The sequence below is a fragment of the Amaranthus tricolor genome, chromosome 9 (genome assembly GCF_026212465.1).
Source record: "Amaranthus tricolor cultivar Red isolate AtriRed21 chromosome 9, ASM2621246v1, whole genome shotgun sequence".
Lineage (NCBI taxonomy): Eukaryota > Viridiplantae > Streptophyta > Magnoliopsida > Caryophyllales > Amaranthaceae > Amaranthus > Amaranthus tricolor.
In genome coordinates this window covers 11,179,832-11,201,420 of record NC_080055.1, presented here as the reverse complement: position 1 = coordinate 11,201,420, position 21,589 = coordinate 11,179,832, and the positions used below count along the sequence as shown (strand labels likewise).

Below are 21,589 nucleotides of genomic sequence, written 5' to 3'. Positions count from 1 at the left end.
TTAATTTTTTCAGTTCCATGCCATTATTTGGTAAATTTTAAGCTTTTATATATATATATATATATATATATATATATATATATATATATTTATATATATATTCTTAAAGCCGAATGGCGGTATATTAGTCATGACTAGAGGTTATTAATGGGGTTTAGCCGTTTGGGCAAGTAGCCAATCGAATTTGCCTAAAAAAACTAGCTACGGCCTAAAGTTTCTAAAGCCCACCCTCGTTAGTGTCACACAAATTCTGAAATGAGACAATTTTAGAGTGAGACAATTTTTATTAGGCTGATATATATAAAACTTTGAACTTAAAGTGATCACTTATAATCTTAAAATAAGTGTTTCACTTATAATTTCAAACTGATCAACCATAACCTAAAGTGATCCCTTATAGTTCTAAAGTGATTACTTTATGATTTTAAAATAATCACTTATGACCTTAGTGATCACTTATGATCTTAAAATAATCAATCATAATATTAAAGTAATCACTATTTACTTATAACATAAAAGTGATGACTTATAATCTTAAAGTGGTCACTTTAAATCTTAGATTGAACACTTATGTTCTTAAACTTACCAATTATAATCTTAAGGTGATCAATAATTATAAAATGACTATGTACCATGTATAAACTCGTTCTCATGATAAGACGACCTCATACTGAATTAATTGTGGCTATCACCAAATTTCTTATTGAGCGGGACCCACAGATAAACAAGAATTTTCTTCTATAATTTAGTTCTCCATGATTTATAAATTTATACATTAAAACCCTGTTGATGTAGATTTGTGATTTTCTTACATATTTACGATCGTGATACATTTAAAACAAACATATAATGAAGAAAACTAATCTGATGCAAAATAATAATGCGAAAAAAATTCAATCCCTAAAAAAAGAATTTCATAAATGTAATGTAGATATTAAAAAACACTTAAAAAGAATATAACTCTATCACAAATTCTTGTGAGAGCCGGTCTCTTTGAAAAATCATTTTTAATTGGATCGAATCATTATATATTTTTTGGAATATTGTAAGTAGGCATTGACAATAATGTAAGTAGACATTTAAGATATTGAAAGTAGACATTAAGAATATAATAAGCAAACATTAAAAATAGTGTAAGTAAGCATTAAGAATACGGTAAATAAACATTAATTTTTAATAATTGGATTTAAAATACATCTCTCAAAACACAAGCTGAAACTCTATACTTGAAGATTAAAAGATTAGGAGTACACTTCAATAAAACTTTGTATTAAGGCTTGTATTAAAAGCCCATTGACTTTATTCATGACATGACAACAAAATCTAGCTAAACTAATACTGACCAATATGTTTTTCATTATTTGGATCGATTCTCCTTCATTATTATGACCAATATGTTTTTCATGTGAAAATTTAAAAAAAAAAAATAATCTATATATAATTTATTGGGTTAAAATAATTCCAACTATTAATTGTTCTTTACTGATCCAAATCATGAGTTGTACTTTATCAACATAATCTAAATATTATTTTTATTATAATGCACCTAATTTGGGTTTATTATGAATATGAAATCAATAATTAAGTATAATTTTTTAAAAAATATACCTTATATTCAGAGATTAATCTGGAACAACTAATAGTTATGATTATTTTTATCAAATAACAATTGTTAGATATTATTATTGTCTATTTTTTTCAAATTAAATTAGGTCTAAATTTTGTTTTTGAGATAAAAATTAGGTCTAAGTTGAAAAGTGTTGAATTAGTTCAAATCTTTTCTCTTTCTGGTTGGTTTGACTCAACTATTTACATTTATAATTAGAAGTTGGTCATATGGAAACTCCCAAATCCCAATATATTTTTGTCGAGATTGAATGGTCATATTTAGGTGAAAATTAGGTTGAATTTCATATTATCTTGAACAAGTAATTGTTTCTAATTTGTACTCTTCATTTATTTAAATTAGCATCAAAGAGAAACTGAGTTGTTATTAAAAAATATAAACATTTGGTAATAAGTAAAAAAAAAGATTAAATTATGTGAATGATATTAAAAACAATCAAAATATACAAATAAAATGAAAAAAAAGTAATAAAACTACTTCTACAATAAAAATAATGCAAATAAAACGATGTATAAAATGAATATGTGATAAATTCATATGAAAGGGAGGGAGGGAATAAGTCTAATCAATCTAGTGATGATTATAAGCATGAGCAAGAGTGATATGAGTAGGGCACAAAAAAGATTGTGGCTACTACTTTTGTATCTAAATGCACGTTTATTAGGCGTATAAATTGACATTGTTGCATCATTTCATATTTCCACTTTACATTCTATTCTTCATGGATTAATACCACTTCTCACATGCCACCTAATTATATAACCTATAAAATACTTTCTCCATTTTAATTTACGTCCAATGTTTGCTTTTTTACGCTGTTTAATGCACTAATTTATTCTTAATATCTCTAATGATGTATAATAAAAAATTACATAAATTTAATATTAATAATCTTTACAATGAGACGAATTAAATAATATCTCACTTGACTATGTTTTAACTTATAGATTTAAAACTAATCACAAAGTAAGAATAATGAATAAATAGTGTCATTTTACCTAATGATGCAATTAATATGGAACGCAGGAAGTACAAGATAACAAGAATGAGTGTTGAGTTGGCTCATACTCTATCCGTTCTTTTTCTTCTTTTCGTTATTTAGTTTTCAAAACAAATTTAAAGCTTAAATATCTCTAAATATGCATAATAAAAATTATTAAAAATACATAATATAAAAATATAGATTAAAACGAATCTAATAAGATTTCACATGGATATATTTATCATCTAAATATGTCTCAAAAATATTAATCAAATTTCTCTTATTTTAAGGTGAAATATTCTAAACGAAAAAAATATTAGAGAATGAAGGAAGTAATATTTATACAAGATAATTGGCGATCTACTCTATACTTATCCTGAATTCGCTACTATTCATTCTTTTATGATAGGAGGTAACGCTTGAGAGTTCTCAACTTTTATATGTTTTTATTATTTATTCTTTTGATTGGAGGTAACATTCGAGAGCTCTCTAATGAGGAGGAAAGGATAAATTAGTATAATAACAATAAAAAAAAACAAATTATAAAAGTATGTAGATCAAACTTAAAAAAAGAACATATTACTATTTATATGATATAGAAGTATATTACAATAAATAAGAAAAATTATTTTGAATATATAATACAATTTTTTTGCCCTTCGTTTTTTATATATAACAACATCAACTTGAATTATAAGGGGTCTGTTTTCTTATATATACCAACTATTATTTATTAACTAATTAACTATTTGTTGTCAATTTGTCATATAACCTCTTATAATTTGTTTTAACATGTTAGAAATACTCTAGGAAACATACTTTAAATTGATATTATTTATATTAAATCAAAAGTTGATTTTATTATAGTGAAATTAGTAAAATAATGTATTACTCACGATAATTTTCCCACTAAATGTTCAAGCATAAGATTTAAATCGTAAATTTCACGCTAAACTATTTTATTCATCAACACACAAATGTCGTCCAGAATCCATTGCTTTAAAACCCAATAGATATATTCTTAATATAGCTAAATGATATACATTTATTTGTGCTTATTTATTCTTACTAATCACTTATTAACGATCCTAATAATCATTACACACATAATATATCACTTGGCTTGGACGATTGCATACTAATATTATATATAATATTTGTTAATGTCTCTCTCCTTGTCCAATCCTTTGTCTCAATAAATTTGACACATTAAAATTACTTTTTTTTTTATATCCTAAATAGAAATGAATTATCCTAAATAGAAATGAATTAAAATCAAAATTACAGACTAAAATAAAAAAGGTTTTTATAACTCATAAGAGCAGATAGAGTATTAATTATCAAAAGATTTTTAGAGCACTAATATTTTGGCTAGTAGTTATAATTGTGGTCGTAGTTGTGGTTATTGTGCACTTTATGCATAGGAATAGTGACCGTAAGAACACCATCATGAACATGAATTCTTAAATTCTCAGGTTGAGAATTGGGTGGTAACGTAAACCTACTCACAAATTCACCATAACTATGCTCAACATGATGATAATTGTCTTTCTTTTCCTCTTTGTCATGCTTTTTTTTAGCACTTATGTGTAACATTTTACCATTTTCCTCTACTTTCACATTTACATCCTCTTTTCGTATCCCCGGAAGCTCCGCTTTAAAGTAGTGAGCTTCTGGGGTCTCAGTGTGCTCGATCTTGGTTCGAGGCACTAGCCGCCCCATGTCTCGAAAGATCGGACAAGGTGGCATCATAAGGGGTGGTGGTGGAAAGGCGGAAGGGAAGTTATCCCAAAAATAGAGTGAAAATGGGTCGAATACTTCTAGTGGTCTTTCAAAGAAGCAATGATTGTAGGGCATCATTCTATGCATATTGTTGTTGGGGTAGGGTTTTTTTTGGGTTTTGAGATGTTGTTGAACTTGAATTTGGGTGCAAGTTATATTGTTGAAGACAAATAGGTCATAGAGGTATATATAGCGGAAATAAATAATAATAGGATGATGTAGATAGTGTATAATAGATTTTCCCCCAATTGTATCTAAAGGAAGTGGGACTAAGGCATAACCAAACTCATCACTTTAATCGAATCAGATTCAGATAATCGATTTACTATATACAATGTATTTAGCTGTGAAAGTTGTGTTGAATAATCGTCTGTCCAAAGAGATAAGGTGGATAATTAATTTAAATTTTAATTGACACGATAAAAATCAAATTGTATACCGACTAGAAACACATAAATCATAAAATCACATAACCTACAACTCCATCAACCAAACTCAATCCTGTAATCTAGATGTCCACCTCCTAATATAAGCAACTAGCATCTTCAAGAGAATTTACTTTTTAGGTGTATGCAAAATGTACCATGAAATGTGGTTTATAAAAGCATAAAAGTATAATTTCAAAAAAAAAGCATAAAAGTATATATAAAAAGAGAGCACTTCCAATATTAAAGATTTGAAATCCAAATATTCTAGGGAGGTACATAGTGTTTCTTGTGGTTTTCTCCCCTAAGAAATTTCCTATAACCAAACATAAGGAATAAGGAATTTCAGCTTATTGGATTTATATATGTTTGAAGGTGGTTTGTCATTATCATTTATCATTATTAAAAATTATTGGATTCCCTTTGTAAATTGAAGGAAGGTTGAAGGAAATTTCCAAATTTGGTACATCTATTCGAGTAGTGTCCATTTAGGGTTTTTGTAGTACTAACTATGTACCAAATAATTTATCTCTTTATGTTTTTTTTAGTTAATTTCACTAAATTTGCTTCATTTTTATTTCTACTGATATAATCTTTTATTTTTCATCCACACATTTAACTTACATTTTTATCTTATCTACACATTCTTTCACTTTTTCATAAATTACTAATTTTTTTTTTATGTTTTAGGTTTCCCCACTAAATACCTATGGGACAAATACCAAAGTATGTGGGGTTATGTGTTTATTTTCCAATGCTCTCATGACATGTGCTCATTTTTTAAAAAATTAAACACAAACTCTATTTTCCCAAACCCGTGGTTTCTAGAATGCCGAGATTTTTCCTTGTTGATCATAAATCATCAGTTCTGATACCATGATAAATTTATTAATAATTTTGTACACAACATGACTCACACAAAGAATGTGTTAACTGCACAATGTAATTTATCCTAAAACCAATAAATTATAAGAATAGTAAACCATTAAACTTATATACTTGGAAAACTTTCTTTCAATTCTTAGATATAAAATCATGTGGACAATGGGCTCATTTTCCAACAAATTTTAGTATGATCCCAATGCTCATGATTAATGGTTAAATGATTATCAATTTTTTTTCATCATTACACAACTTTTTCAAAAATTTGAGGAATCCTATGCTTTTCTAATGTATGTAAAATTAATTACAATATCATTGTTTCATTTAATTAGCAAGATTTCGAATTTTAATGTGAGAACTAAATGGGAAAGTAGTAATCTAATTCAATTGAGGTACTTTGAAGGTGATTTAACTATATCCTCCTTTTATAATTTGATGATTCATAATATTCTCAGACCTTATATTATTATATACATTTATAATCTTGGATTTCATCAAAAGCATACAGTATGACATTGTGATTTCAAGGGCTCCTAACATAATGAAGAGATCATATTGGTACAAGATCATTGAAACTTTTTTCAAGTTTTTTCATTCTCGAAAATGATTCTACTTCCTAATAATTTTGCTAATCCAAATATTTGTCTGAATAAATTTGATACAATTCTATTTTTGGACATAGACCGACATTGTCCCTCATCATCTGATCCACAAATTTCTTTATTGAAAATCTAGAAGAGAAAACCATCTTTCCTATGCCGCGGAAAAGAGCAAATTATTCACTTGAAAATGTTACAACTTACTAGGACGGTTGCATACAATTTCCAAAGGCTATATAGCTGATCAACAAAAATTGCAAGTTATATATGGCTACACAAGACAGACAGGTACCTAATAGTAGTATTTACAGAGCTGCGTCCATCACAAGAGGCGGATAAATGTGAACCTTTCGTCATGGAAACAATACTGCATTGAACCATCTCTCCGCCTGAAACAAATATGAATTATCACTTAGAAATACGATAAGGGAAAACAAGTAATCAAAAATATATCATATCAGATGAATGCTATCAAATGGTAACAATCAATTGCCAAAGACCCCAAATTCGTTATGCCAAAAGCAACTGAGCAATTAAAAGAAGAGAGAATTTAAGTTCTAGCAGCGTAAACATCAGAAATCTTGCGTGAATTACTTTAGTAATAGTACAGTTAAAAATTACCTTTATGTTCCACTAAGAGTGCTTGCTCTAGGAGATGTTATAACTGCATTAGCATGTGCTAACGAGATAGGAGTCAACGGAGGAGATGCAGCATAATTTTCATTAAGCTGAGTTGTCTCCAGCTTAGTGACGCCTAATGCCTTTGCTCTATAGTGGCTAGATGGAATGGAGAAGCTTCGTGGAACAGTCAACGGGGGAGTTGGCAAGGGAGATGCTGTGTTGGTGGTCGTAGACACGCCTTTATTATCTGCTGGAACTTCAGAGTTTTTTGATCCCAAAGGAGCTGAAAAACCACTAGAAGCAGAATACGTAGAAGGTTTGCTAGATACTACAGTAGGAGGCCTAGGAAGTTCATGCAACTCACTTATCTTCGGTGGAGATACAGATGGAGGAGAGTGACGTTTTGGAGACGATGGTTGAGGCAGTGAAGCCTGAAATGTGGGGCCAGAGGCTCGCAAGGGAATCTTTGAAGAAATGGGCCCACTTATAGAAACACCCTGTTTTGCAGAACGCGAGTTACTACTTAACGGACCAGAAAATGATTGTCTTTTTAGTTTCTTATGATCATATGTATCAAATGAGTCCCTTTGTTGAAATCCTATTCCATCAGCCAAAGGAGGTAGAAGTGAGGAGGCTTGGTTCTCTTGGTTGGTATCTCTCGGATCAATTAGTGGATGTGCTTTGTAGAAAGTTGATGATTGATTATCCTCTTTTGAATTTCTCTTATTCATTTTGGTCTCCAAAGGAGATGAATGCCAAATATTGTGTGCAGAGGCTGCAGTTGGCCTTGTACGCGGAGCTGAACTTGTTCTTGAGGAACTTGAACTCTTTGCATCAGAAGGGGTAGGCAACACATAGGTGTGGAACTTTTGTGAAAGGCTTGGGCGCATTTGTTTTACTCTCACTGCAGGATCAAATTTCTTCTCAGGAATAATAGGAGCAGAGTGGCTATAACTGCTGCCCCTAGGTTCACTTTCTAGCATCTGAGAATCAACATGGACTTTCTCCCAATTGAACTGCAGTCATAGAGGATGCTTTCAAACTCCACACTAAAAAAGTTAAGTTTGACCAAATATACATAATTCCGTTACCCTAATGTCACTAAGCGGCTTCCGCTAATTGAGTAGGGTTTGGGGGGTCGGATGTACTAAACCGTAGCATTGTAGTATACATTGGTGTAAATGAGAAACTGAGATTAAAACTTAAGACATACCTCTGTATTATCCACGTTTGAGGCTTTAACAAATGATTGTTCTTGATCCATCTGAAACAAACCAAAAATTTCAAAAAAAATTGTACTAAATAAAGCAAACTTAAAGACCTTTAATAATATTGAGAAACACACAGATCATCTTTCTAGGTAATAATAATACAATAACCCAGTAAATTTCATAAAACAACTACTTAGCATGTGTGTTTATCAGAGGAAGACAGAGTTGAAGTGTTATTTACTAAGGATTACAATTAAAAATGTACTTCATCTGGTCCAATTTAGCAGCAACGTCGAGGGGAGGCACAAAGTCGGGCAAGGACAAGCTTACCCTTGGCTTTATCCCTTGCCAGCTCCACCTCCAAACTTTATATCATTTACACATCTACCTTACCTCTGAATCACCAGCATGATGAATTTGTTTTTTCCAGATTACAATGATGAATTTTGTTACATATATTTGCATGATGATTTCAATAAAGAAACAATTGCAATATTTGGCCATCGATGAATTTTCAAACAATGAATAATTTTTTCCCAAGATTCACCATATACTTCATTCTTAATGTCAGAAATTTCAATATTGTCCATAAACTATGCAGCTATCTTTCCATATCCATCACCACCACCACTAATCCCCACGACTACCATCATCAACAACAATAATAAAGTTAAAGCTTTAATCTCAATAGATTGTGGTCGACTACATAAACCAATAGATGACATTCATACGAATTCATCTCCATTTGTTTCGTTTTTCAACCATCTTAAGCTGTAAATTTAAATCCTCCATATCTCTTCTATTCCAGTCTTTATAGCCCTATTTTTGAGTCCCTTGAGTTCCAACTTTATATCTTCCTAACCAATTCATACCTTGTCTTTGCATATGCTCAAACCATCTTAAACAATTATCTTTCATTTCCTCATCCATATTTGCGACTCCTAACCCTTTAATAATATCTTCATTTCGAATTATATCCCTCGAGGTATATCCATCGAAACATTCGTATTTCCGTTACTCCTATATTCCTACTATGATCCTTTTTAAAGCCCAACATTCTGAAGCATTTTTTTCACCATAGAAGATCTAGATAGCAGTGTACGATTTGGCCAAAATCACCACCCCCAAATTGTGCTGCTATAATCCTCCCCAAACCCACCACTGTTTTCGATTACAAACACCTTTAAACTCTGATTTCATAATGTGCCATCCAACAGTTTTGTCTCTTTCTCAATTTCCTCTTTCCTCTATAATCTTTCGTGACCTTCTTTAAACATCTTCAATCTCACACCAGTGAGGCTTTCTTACACCAAGTTGGTGGCTTTTCTCATTTTTTGTACTCAAAAGGCAGGCGTTGGAGAATATTTAGGCAGGTTCATAGCACAATTACAAAGTGTTATTTAATTTCATCAAATAAATCAGAATTCCAAAAGAATAATTGAGGCAGACCGTTACAGAATATTTTAGTCTTCCTGTCACTGTGATCAAAGTTGTCAACCCAAAATATAAACAAATGTTACTTTAATTTACCAAAATGACAGCTACAAACAATAACACAAATTTTATGCCACATACTCATCTGCTCCCCATGTGTTTGCGGTTTGCCCCTACCAAAAAATGTGAGCTTTTTTGGGGATAAGGGAGTATGACGCCCCAAAGGTCAAGGACGCAGGATCCACAAATAGAACTAATTCCATCTTTATAAAATCACTAGACATGAAAAATCTAGCAGCAACTTCTATACTGAAGGATCCAGATTGGCAATGACATAACATGAGAAACACATCAAAAAAAGATTTTACTCATGCATGCACCAGACTAAATATGAGTTTATGATTGGATAGTAGATACATTAATGAAAATACATAACTCATTTGTGAAAATACACAACTCATTTGTAGACAATGAACCACAGAATGCACTCACGGTCCACTATATAAATTCCTGCTAAAGTAATATTTTTATCCGAGGCTTACCTCCATGGAATTCCTTGATGTTGCAGCAGCTTCGGTTTCCACCTTATGTGGCCGATAATCAAAACTTAATTCCCCATTATCATTAGACTCGTAACTATATTCTCCCTCATCTTCCCCATCTCCACCATCATCAAGACTAAATTGGTAATCTATATGTTGCTTCTCTGTAATCAGCTTCACATGTGGGTCAACTAACTCAAGTGACTTAAGTCCTTTTCTGAAGAAGTTCAACTGTAACTCAAGAGAAGCAAATAAAAGCAGTTATGAATTCATTATGAAAGTACGTATGGATTCATGGAGTAAGATATTTAATTTATAAATCAGAAACCTGGGCTGTATGATGACGCGCTGCCTGCGTAAGGAGGCTACGGGCCTGTCCTTGCTTTAGAGACTTCAACCGGAACAGGCATAGTGTGGCTTCTTCTTCATATTCAGTATGAGCTTGTTGCAACTGCTCTGTAGAAATCCCTTCTCCTTTTCCACTTTTTGACCGACCTTTTTCCTTCTGTTGGGAAATCATGTATTCGTACACGCTTCTGAGAATGTACCAAGTTAAGAATTATAAAGAAACAAAAGGAGAAGGAATAAACACATTTTGTGACCAAGGTCCATACCTTTTCTCATCACATTGTTGTTTCATCTCCTATTCAAGCAAAAGGAAAATACATCCAGTTAAGCTCTTTCCTAAATTTAATGTTTCAGACTTGATATACAATGACTAATCAGCAAGTTTTGGCGCATTTGTGCTCTAAGATCCATCCATTCAACTCACATCAAAAAACTAGTATGGAAGCAAATGTTAAATAATAGAACTTTAAGAGTCAGCCCAAGCTAAGATTTCCTCAATCAAGAACTTTTCAAAATTGGTACTAGGAACAAGGCTCACTACTTTATATCACAATTTGCTAATATTAGCAACGTTCAACAAGAATTCAGGATAACGGATAACGCAAAAAAAGCCATTGCAAAAAAAAAAAATCACCTATAAAGCCTGTAACATTTTATCTAGAAAAGTCAATGTCTCAAAATAAACCAGTTTAGTTTAAGATTCAGTCCAAGCCCAAAGAATAATAATCAGTTTTGGCTAATTCGGCACTTTCCCACCATATCACAATCCAGAACATCTGAATTTGGAAATTGGTAAAATGGAACAGTGATACATTGATACACATTCAGAGAAAGGTTAACAACTGAATTCCACGCATTTCCTCACTTTGCAACCAGTCAGGATGTACGTATACCAGGTAGCAGTGTTCAACATCCCCATAGTTTACTACTAGAGAATGGATCAAATCAGCAAGATCACGACCCCCACTCAATAGAACTGCATATGGCATACATCTTTTATAATGACTAACTAACATGGTTTACACTTCAGAAGGCGCAAATTGATCTTAATTCTAAGTGAACAATAGCAGAATTCTTACATCCATTGATCGCTTTGATAATAGTACAAGTTTGGGGTTGCATTTTGCTAGTTGGCAAAGTTTCAATTCATTAACTCATTTTGTAAAGGATCACTAAAATATACTCACAATACTTAAAAGAAATGCTATACTTCTAAATAAGAATTCTAGATTAAATATCACTTAAGTTGGGAATAAGGACTTGGTATAGTTGTAGTTGTTGTCGTTATCCTATTTAAAATAATACTTTATTTATTGCTTTATCAGAAAAATTATCATTAAAACAATTAAATTTTTGTGCAAAAGCAATAGGAGTTGAAAATTCATAAGAAAAAGAGGAAGAGAGAAGTCAAGTTCTCTAAAATTGAGTTTAGATAACATTTGAGAAAGGGGGGAAGGGAAGGGAAAGGAATGGAGGGTATGGTAGATGAGGAAAGATTAATGAGTAATCCTTCTAAATCTTTCCATTATCCGGCGGCTTCTTACAAAATTTGAAGTTAATCTCTATATTGCCTCCCTTCCCCGTTTGCTATCTAAATGAAGTATCATCCCTCCATTAGAAGGGAAAACAAGGAGAAGCAGCAAACTGTCAACTCAAGGCTGTGGGGATGAATGGCTCAGTACATGGAATGACCTACCATATTTGCACCATACCTTCAAGCAAAAAGACTCAATAAATCACATCTATGTTTTCTAGAATTTACATCTTAAAGAAGAATCTAAGGCTTGATATAGGTGATTTTCTTGGCAATCATCTACAAAGTGCACACAGAAGACAATATTAGAGCATGGATATAATATTTTGATCAATCCAGATCACAAACCATTACAAATTGAAGCGCTAGTGTACTATGTAAAGAAACTGTCTAATTGCATCAGGATCCACTAGAAGTAGGAGTGAATCTGGTGCCTTTGGAGTCTGGACTGGACTGCAACCTCCATGATCATATAAATGTTGGCAAGGCAATTGTAAAAAGTATACTCCAAATATTTAACACCATCGCCCATTTAAGATAGATTCACATGGTGTATGCTAAGAGTCAAAACCAAAAGTCCACGCAACTTAACAATTCGGCAGAAGTTAGGAACAGTTCAGACACAAGCAGAAACAGTAATACCAACAAACTTCAGCTAAATAACATACTAGACAAAGTTAAGATGATTAGCATGGCATACCTGAACAGTCTGAAGTTCAATAAGAAGCGACTCTGATGGCTTGGTAATTGTCAGGGATATATGAGAGCGCTGGAAACATATAAGGACAAAGATGAGTAACTAAGTTCAATCAGCATACATTTTATGATCAAGAAATTGCGACTACCACTCACATAATGGTCAAGGAGCTTCTGAAGTTCGAATTCAACCTTCCCCAACATCATGAAGACCTTTTCTGCAAAGGCATAATAAAAGAGCATGAACAATGAAAGTAACCATATAATCACTACAGTATAACCATCGGCAAAACTTTTTTGTTTTAAAATCTGGGGAACATTATCAGAAGCATCAGCAATCCAATGGTAGATACACTATAACATCTACTATGCCTTTATTTCTCTACTTGAACATGTAAATTGATCCAGTTACACACTAGATAGTTTAAAATGTAGATAAATCCAACAAGCTGGTAAATATTAAAAGTACATCAACGATACAAAGAAAATATTTTACTGTCCAAAGGCCAAAAATGTCAACCAAACATTAAAAGAGAAAATTGAATGACAGCTCCATCAAGCACAATATTCACAAAAGAGCACGATCAGTTTGAGGACTGAATAAAACAAACTAGTCTCAGAACATACTTGGAACAGAGGCACAAAATTTACAGAAATTCCTGATAAGGCATTAACAAATACTCTTGTCTGATATCTACATTGACAAGAGCATACAAGCTATAGCCACAGGGTTGAAATATGACCTATTCCAGAAAATTCCTGGCACATAATTGCAAATAAATCTCACAATAAGTTACTCTATGACTCAAGGTTGTGCTCTTACTGCTTCTGTCATCTTGTATACAAAATCATCAATATTTGCAGCAAGATGGGAAAAGACAACAGCTTAACAAGAAACAATTTCAAACATAAACAATCAGCAATCAGATCTATATCACCAAATTTGCAAGCCTAATTCCAGAACTTTTGAAATAACTGTTTAAACTCTTGACAGCTATACACACACAAAACCAGTGAACAAACATATTAAAAGCACTAGTTATGCATTTAGCAGGTTAAAATGTTGGTTACATACTACTCTCATCATCCTTGTATAATTCTGCTTTCTCTTGTAGACAACTACCCATTTCGCGAAGAGATTCAGAGAACTCTGCAAAGGCAAAAGCAATAGAAGTTAGAAGATCCAAAAACATTTGATGTAAAAATTTAACAATTAACATTTTGAGGCAAGGACCTACGTAACTTCGTAAATTGAATGTCTATTCATACCAGAAGAATACTAGTTTCTCAATTTTACCACTATGCCAACGGTATAATATTACCTAGATGCTTCAAGGTCAAGGCTGTTGTGCGACAGCGGAAGCAACGATCAATGAACAATAATGAAACAATTAAGAAATTCAAAGCAAACAGTAAGAAAATGACACAAGAGATTTACGATGGTTCACTATCAATGTGATAGCTACGTCCACCGGCACCGAAATCAAATAATTTCACTATGAACGCAAAGAATTTATAAGATATACATACTAATTAAACACAAATAATAATGGCTCTCTTGTGATCTCTCTCAATTTGTGAATTAATTAAACCCTAGCACTAATAGAAGGAGATATACATACTAAAACCTAATTAAAAGATACTTGGACTCCAAGAAACTCAAATAACCGTCAAAAAACCCACGAGCAAATAAGCAAAACGCATAAACGTCAAAAGCGATGAGTCGTCTCTAGTAAGCAACGACTCGTTGCAAAAAACGACGAGTTGTCTCCAAAAAAGCCACGACTCGTGACAAAGTTTCTGACCCAAAAATGCAACTTCAGAGAAGAAGCTATGACTCGTCGCTTTCTCTACTCCAGAAGTGACGAGTCGTCGCCCAACTCCTGACCCACATCTTCACTCGTTCTTCTTAACTTCATCTTCAACCACGATCAAGACTCGATTCGAGTCACCAATCATCAACAAAGGCAAAAGAGGGGATAGGTTAAGATGTGACAGAAGTATGGAGCCTCGCCAACAATAGAAAATCCATTTCCAATTTACCCTTTATCCAAAACCTTCGCACAAAAGAAAAAAAAAATCTCATGCTATCTATGTCAAGAGCACTAATGGAACCTCCATCAAAATTATTACACATCATAAGCTTATCAGTTAGCTCATGGAATGACTCAGGCACCTCCTGATATACCGATTATCCTTCCCATCTAATGGCCTTGACAATACATACATCATTATGCATATAATGGATCTTGGTGTAATCTCACTGTAGGGAACATAGGGAACTATGCTGCTCTTGGGAGCTAGAAATGTAGAAGTAGAAAGCAAAGTGAAAAAGTCTTTTGGTCGCGATTGTGGTAACTCTCGTGGTAATGTGGTAACGACGGCGATGTGATTGCATACCGCACTACCGTCGATTATAGAAACCATGAAATCCCTTAAAGTAGCCTAAAATGCAATTGTTTTGCACCTTTGAGATGCAATTACCATCAAGTTGTTAGATTTGAAATTTTTACAGCTTGGCCAATACAATATGATGTGGCCTTATTTTTGCATTATAGTCAAAAAGAATATGCCCCTTACAAAAATTTATGATCCATTGCAATTACAGGTCTATATATTATCATAATTCATACTCAAAGACATTGAAAATATAACCAAGGTATAAAAGTATGATTTAAGAAGGAAGGTCAAAAAAACAGTTTCAGATATCTGATATTACACAGATAGTTGATTCATTAATTAAAACGAAATGAATTACTAAAGCAAAACAATAATGGAGACTTAAAAAACTAACTGTTGCTAATGGAAACACCTTGAATTGCGTTTCCCTCTACCTCCTATTACATCCACAATGAAGTAACATATAGCAACACACAGGGAATCTAGGCCTGTGCTAGCTTGAGTCATTTGATTAAAAACCCAATTAATGTATAATAATGTAACATGTAACAAAAAAATGGTAGCCTAGTTGGTTCAACAAAAATGTAAAGTTGAGTGTAGGGCGATCATCATATACTAATATCCTGGATTCACACCTATACCTGCATTAAAACAGGTCCCAAAAATAAATTAGACAATAAGCTACTCATACCATAAGCACTATTTACGGTGGCTGCCGCCACTGATAGCAAACTATCGTAGCAGTCTCTCATGGCCTCCATCTCCTGCAATTGTAAAACAAAATTAAATTTATCATCAACGCTTTTTACTCAACCCTAAACCAACTATGATCATTCCTAACAAGTTTTTACTTTGATTCACACCAATCAAACTGTTAAAAGCTAAACTCCAAAACTAGATGCATTTTCAAATTTCAATCATTGGAATCTTCATAATATAGCCAAATGCAGATATCCAACACTAAAAAAATCACTGATTTTCCTATCTCAATTCAGCAGTAAACTCTAATTCAAACTTTACAAAGAAAAATTCAATAACAGAAAACACTTCTCTAAATCGTAATTAGTAATGCAAGTTCATCCTGAACAAAAAAAAAAAATTGCAACAAAGAGCAACATTCAATGAAAAAATCCAAAGAAATTTTTTAAAAATACCTGAGAAGCGAGAGCAAGATGATCGAGTTTCAAAGGATGTTGAAACTCTTTCCGTTCTCTTCCATCACTCTTCGGAAATGCCAATCTCTTCAATTTTCCAAACGAAGACTTCATTTTTCACCGACTTTTCTAGAAAACCCTCGAAATCAAGACTAGAGAAACTGCTTTTTTGCAGATTGACAAAACTAAACAGTGAAGAAGAAGAAGATTTTCACATGATCTAATGGAGTTGAGCAGAAATGTAGAAAGAGAAAGAGAAAAGAGGAAAGAGAAAGTGAGAGAGAAGAGTCAAAAAAGGGATACGCACTAGTATTACTAATAGATCAGTTGAAGAAAGATGAAAAAAAGGGAAGACGAAATGATGAAGGAAATTGGGTCAAATTCCGGCCCCAAACTACAGCCGTGCCCATAAGTGTCATACCCGACAAAGGGCCCGAAAGTACCACACACGTTTATTTTCGCACAAAATCTTAAACAAAGTTGTTTGAATGTGATCCGATCCGAACCGAAATCGAAAGTTAACACACCTGAAAATAGGTTTTGTTTTTTCAGGTTTATCAAACCGACATTATCCGAATCGAAGTTGCTTCCAAACCGATTTACAACCAAAAATCGTAAAATCGAACCTGAACTGCAACCGATCTTTTTTATAACCGATATATAACCGTTAACCGAGATTACTCGAACCTAATAGTGACAAACCCGAGTCATATCCGACCCGAATCATGCTCAAAACCGGACTCGATCCGGCTAAAGCCGACTTAACCCGAACGAACTTTATCGAAATGCTGCAAAACCTAAACCAATTTTTAACATAGAGGTATGATCGACTCATATTAGTTAATCTAATAAAGTAATAGAAATTTTAATAAATTAAATTTTATAAATACATGGTTTCATATATTTAGAGTTAATAATCAATGGTCAATGTTTATTTAACTATTTTTAATTAAATTAGATGAAAAATGATAAAACTTTAATTTTAATTTACAGTCAAACAAGTAAAAGTAACAAAGCAATAATCGCTAACTGATTTGTATTTTAGCTATTTTGCTTTAAGTAAAGGGAATCTTATCGTCAATTAAAAAATGACTAACAACTTATCTGATATTGACTCGATCTATGGTAATTAGTAACTCGTAGCCGAATTCTACTGGAATCTAATACCCGAACCCGATCTGAACCCGGCAAAACCGAACCAATTATTAAACGATGACAAACTGAGACCGATTGGCTACTCGAAACGAACTTCAACCGACACTGAATCGATGCTAACCCGATAGCTCAAATAACTGATCTTCAACCGAACCGTTACTAACCGACTCGACCCGAGTGTGACCCGCCGTAACATGCATCCAAAAAATAATCGATCCGAAATACAACAGAATCAAATGACACCCGTCCAAAACCACCCCGATCACCCAAATGAACACCTCTACTTACACACAAATTATTAAAACAGACGGTCTCTTTGAAACACGCATCCATTTGGACTGGGACAATATGTTATTAGAAAAAAGTAAATTAAACAAAAACAAATACGCGCTTTTTAACCTGTTGTAACCTGTTGAAGTTGGTGTTTTAACCTATTGAAGTTGGTATTTTAATCTATTGAAGTTGGTATTTTAACCTATTTGAGTTGGTATTTTAATCTATTGAAGTTGGTATTTTAACCTATTTGAGTTGGTATTTTAACTTATTAAAGTTGGTATTTTAACCTATTTGGAGTTGATCTTTTAACTTGTTAAATTGTGAATCTATTAAAGTCGGTATTTTAACATATTATTGTTTATACATTAACCTGTTAAAGTCGGTATTTTTAACCCGTTTAATTAGGTATTTTATGCTGCTTAAATTGTTATTTTAACTTATTAAAGTTGTTGTTTTAACAGACTGTAGTTGGTACTTTAACCTTTTTAAAGTTGATATTTTAGCCTATTTAAGTTGGTGATTTAACCTATTAAAGTTGGTATTGTAATCTATTTGGAATGGTGTTTTAAACTGTTAAAATGTTAACCTATTGAAGTTGGTATTTTAACATATTGTAGTTGGTATTTTAACATTTTTAAGTTAGTGTTTTATGTTGCTTAAGTTGGTATTTTGACTAATTTGAGTTGATTTTTTTAACCTATTGAAGTTGGTAATTTTAATTTAACAAAATTGGTGTTTTAACTTGTTGAAGTTGGTTTTAACTTGTTGAAGTTGGTGTTTTAACCAACTACAAAAGGTTAAAACACCAACTTTAATAAGATAAAATACCAACTCCTTTAGGTTAAAATACCAACTTTAATAGGTGAACAAGTTGATAGGTTAAAACCACTACAAAATACCAACTTTGTTAGGTTTAAATACCAACCATCCATAAATGGGCAAAATAGTCCGCAACCCACTTTTTTCTCAAATTTTTAATACTTTTATACCAAATTTAGGACTTTAAAAAATTAAATTCAAGACCTAAAATGCCAAATCTACGACTGTAAAGACCATTCAAGACTTAAGTCGATTTGGTTTTAATTCTTAAATTCGGTATTATAATTTTTTTATTAAAAGTTCCAATTTCAAGACTTAAAAGATCAAATCCAAGGCTTAAAAGACCAATTTCAACATTATCTTAAATTTTACCTTTTTAAGTCTCAAATTTGGATTTAAAAAGCTATATAATTTTTTTTAAAAATAAATTTACTAGTCGGGCTTTTGTAGAGATTAATGCTTGAAATTGACAATATAAGTATTGAAATTAACATTTTACATCTTGAAATGAGCAATTTGAGTTTTGACGTTGGTCGATTTAAAAAAACTTATTGGACTATGCTAGTGGAGGTTGCACATGTGAGGCCATTGCACAGGAAATTTACAGTTATTTTTGACAACTTGATTGTAAGGATGACAAAATGAACAGGCGGGTGTAGTATGTCACCTTATGCCCATATTCACCTAAACTTTTCATATCCTTCATCTACACACTACGCATGGTGAGTAAAATTATCACACCCACATATGCCCTCATGATATTCATTCAAACACACCCCCACCTACTATAGTCAAGCGATATTATCTATATAATTGCAATCCCTTACAAATTTAATTGTATATTTAGTTTTATTACTATAAACTTTGCAATGTAATAAGATAAAATTAATACATATAAATTTTTATCAAAAGTTTTTATAAAAAATAATAAAATAAGTAGTATATTTAAAAATATGGCATGTACGGATATGGAGCGTATCGAGTGCGTATGGGGCAGGGCGGGTGTACATAGGTCAGGTAAAATTTTATACCCACCACCTACTCATTACTCATGATAAATATGACTTATCATATCCATATTCATCCACTAATACCCAGCAAGTTCATACCCATATGGCCATATCCACTTTAATTAGAGCGAATGTAATGCAAATCCCGTGTAATTTTATACGTTTATCATCATTACTTGATTGAATAGATTGAACTTCTTAAAGACTCAAAATTTACACAATTTTCGATCTTCAATCTAGATGGCATCAATCTGTAAAATAAAAGAAATTAGAGGTCATAAAAGTATTTTGATTTAGAACTTTAACTAGTTAATGTTCCTTTAAAATTTGTAGGTCTTTTCAAGTTCTTATAAACAAAATGAGTAATAAGTTAAATGCTAATGGAATGGTGAACTTGTAAAACCTTGGAATTTGGCTGGGATAAAAAATACAATTACATTAAAACAGGCTACAAAGCTTGTTTGACTTGAAATTCGGCTACTTCTTTAAATGAGTAAGCCAAAGTTTTGTTTTAAAAAAATACTTTTAAGATTGGTGAATAATTTTTACAATTTTCAATTACAATTAAATTTATTTAACTAATTAATTGTTAATTAATTTAGACTTTTAAAAATCCAACTAAATTCTCAAAATGAATTTTTTCACACTTTAAAAAATAATTTTGATTAAAGAAAGAAAGAGAAATGGGCATAAGTTTTTTTTGTGTACAAAACAAAATTTTTTTAAACAAACTGAAATAATTTGCCAAGATCGAGACGATGTTAAAAACTTAGATGAATGATGCAAACAACAAAGAATAAAACAACGTTCGATAATGTAAACTTACAAAGAGACACAAAGATTTAAGGAGGGTCAACCAAAGATGGCTACGTCGACCGTCATATGTAGTTTCTGTTTATATTATATCAATGGAGAATAAAATATTCTTACAAATGAAGTATTACAATTGTGTAAGAGATAAAACAACAAGGCTATGTGTTTGGCTTAGGGGTTGTGTTTTATGTACATTGATATGTGAATGAGAGCTCTCTATTTATAGGAGAGATCACATTAAGTAACATTAAGTACATTAAAGCTATGAATAAATGATAATGAAACAGCCCCAAGTACTGGAAGAGTCAAAAACAGCATCCTAGGAGTATCAGAGACTTCGCTCGACCAAAACAGGGGCTCGTTTGGTCGAGCGGGCTACATGAAGTTTCTGGTTGCATTCTGTCTGCTCGCTCGACCCATCCTGGAGCTCGCTCGGTCGAGCGGCACTTCAAAGGGCTTCTAACAGTATTGCTTGACTTGCATAGTAGAGCATCTTGAATTAAACCTTTGCACTTCTTCATTAAGTCCCACAACTCCTATGACTAACTCACACTTCATTACCTCATTAATCCATACTTTTAATCACCATTATAAATCACAATCATCAAGACTCAACTTAATACACCCACATTTTAACACACTCATGGGATTGCATCAATTGTGCACACATCAATCATCAAGAGTCACACATGAATGCACACATCAATTGTGCACTCAAGTCACACCATTCATAATACCATTCATAACAAAAACAAATAAAATAATTAAAATTAAATAATCGGTATCCCATCCGGATTCCAAATATTCGTTTTTTCGAATCAGAACCGAATCATGATATTCACTATCTAAAAAACTAAATATCCGAATTTCCAGATTCAGATTGATTCGGTACTTGGGTCAAACTCACGAATGGATTGATGCGTAAATGTGTTATGTGTTTAATGCATGAATTTGTCATAACTTTCTTACTCGATGTCTTTTTGAATATATATTCAATTCTTATACCTAGCCATGCAAACTACATAAATGACAATTCTTCTTCTTATTATTATTATTATTATTATTATTATTATTATTTAAACTAATAATGCTAATTACATTATGCATTAAGTTGGTCAAAGAGGTATAGTATTTGTACCATCGATTTTGCACTCGTACTTATTTGGGTTGGGTCACATACACATTAAAACTAGGTGAATGAGAAAGTCTTATGTTATCCTCCCCTTCCTCTTCTACTTCGTCTAGATCATCACCATTATTATAATTATTGTTGTAGATA

At 32.2% G+C, this 21,589-nt stretch overlaps 2 protein-coding genes across 2 annotated transcripts; both read right to left on the bottom strand.

Moving 5' to 3' along the window:
* Positions 1-3,980: 3,980 nt before the first annotated feature.
* On the bottom strand, positions 3,981-4,466 carry LOC130823245 (16.9 kDa class I heat shock protein 1-like). Its single transcript, XM_057687872.1, has one exon. The coding sequence runs from the start codon at positions 4,464-4,466 to the stop codon at positions 3,981-3,983; it is 486 nt and encodes a 161-aa protein (XP_057543855.1).
* A 1,721-nt stretch (positions 4,467-6,187) lies between these two features.
* On the bottom strand, positions 6,188-16,575 carry LOC130823735 (uncharacterized protein At2g33490-like). The gene is made up of 11 exons (XM_057688471.1): positions 16,238-16,575; positions 15,775-15,847; positions 13,759-13,833; positions 12,840-12,901; positions 12,688-12,756; positions 10,720-10,748; positions 10,434-10,641; positions 10,106-10,336; positions 8,132-8,182; positions 6,919-7,934; positions 6,188-6,686 (listed from the first exon to the last, which is right to left on the bottom strand). Exons 1-10 carry the CDS (start codon positions 16,349-16,351, stop codon positions 6,921-6,923), a joined length of 1,926 nt encoding a protein of 641 aa, XP_057544454.1. The 5' UTR covers positions 16,352-16,575; the 3' UTR covers positions 6,188-6,686; positions 6,919-6,920.
* Between the last annotated feature and the right edge of the window lie 5,014 nt (positions 16,576-21,589).

Coding starts and splice junctions, on each gene's coding strand:
- LOC130823245 (XM_057687872.1), bottom strand. CDS start 4,466: ATGCCCTACAATCATTGCTTCTTTGAAAGACCACTAGAAGTATTCGAC.
- LOC130823735 (XM_057688471.1), bottom strand. CDS start 16,351: ATGAAGTCTTCGTTTGGAAAATTGAAGAGATTGGCATTTCCGAAGAGT. Junction 12,902..13,758: donor ATACAAGGATGATGAGAGTA/GTATGTAACCAA, acceptor ATGCCTTTGCAG/AAAAGGTCTTCATGATGTTG. Junction 10,642..10,719: donor CAACAATGTGATGAGAAAAG/GTATGGACCTTG, acceptor GTACATTCTCAG/AAGCGTGTACGAATACATGA.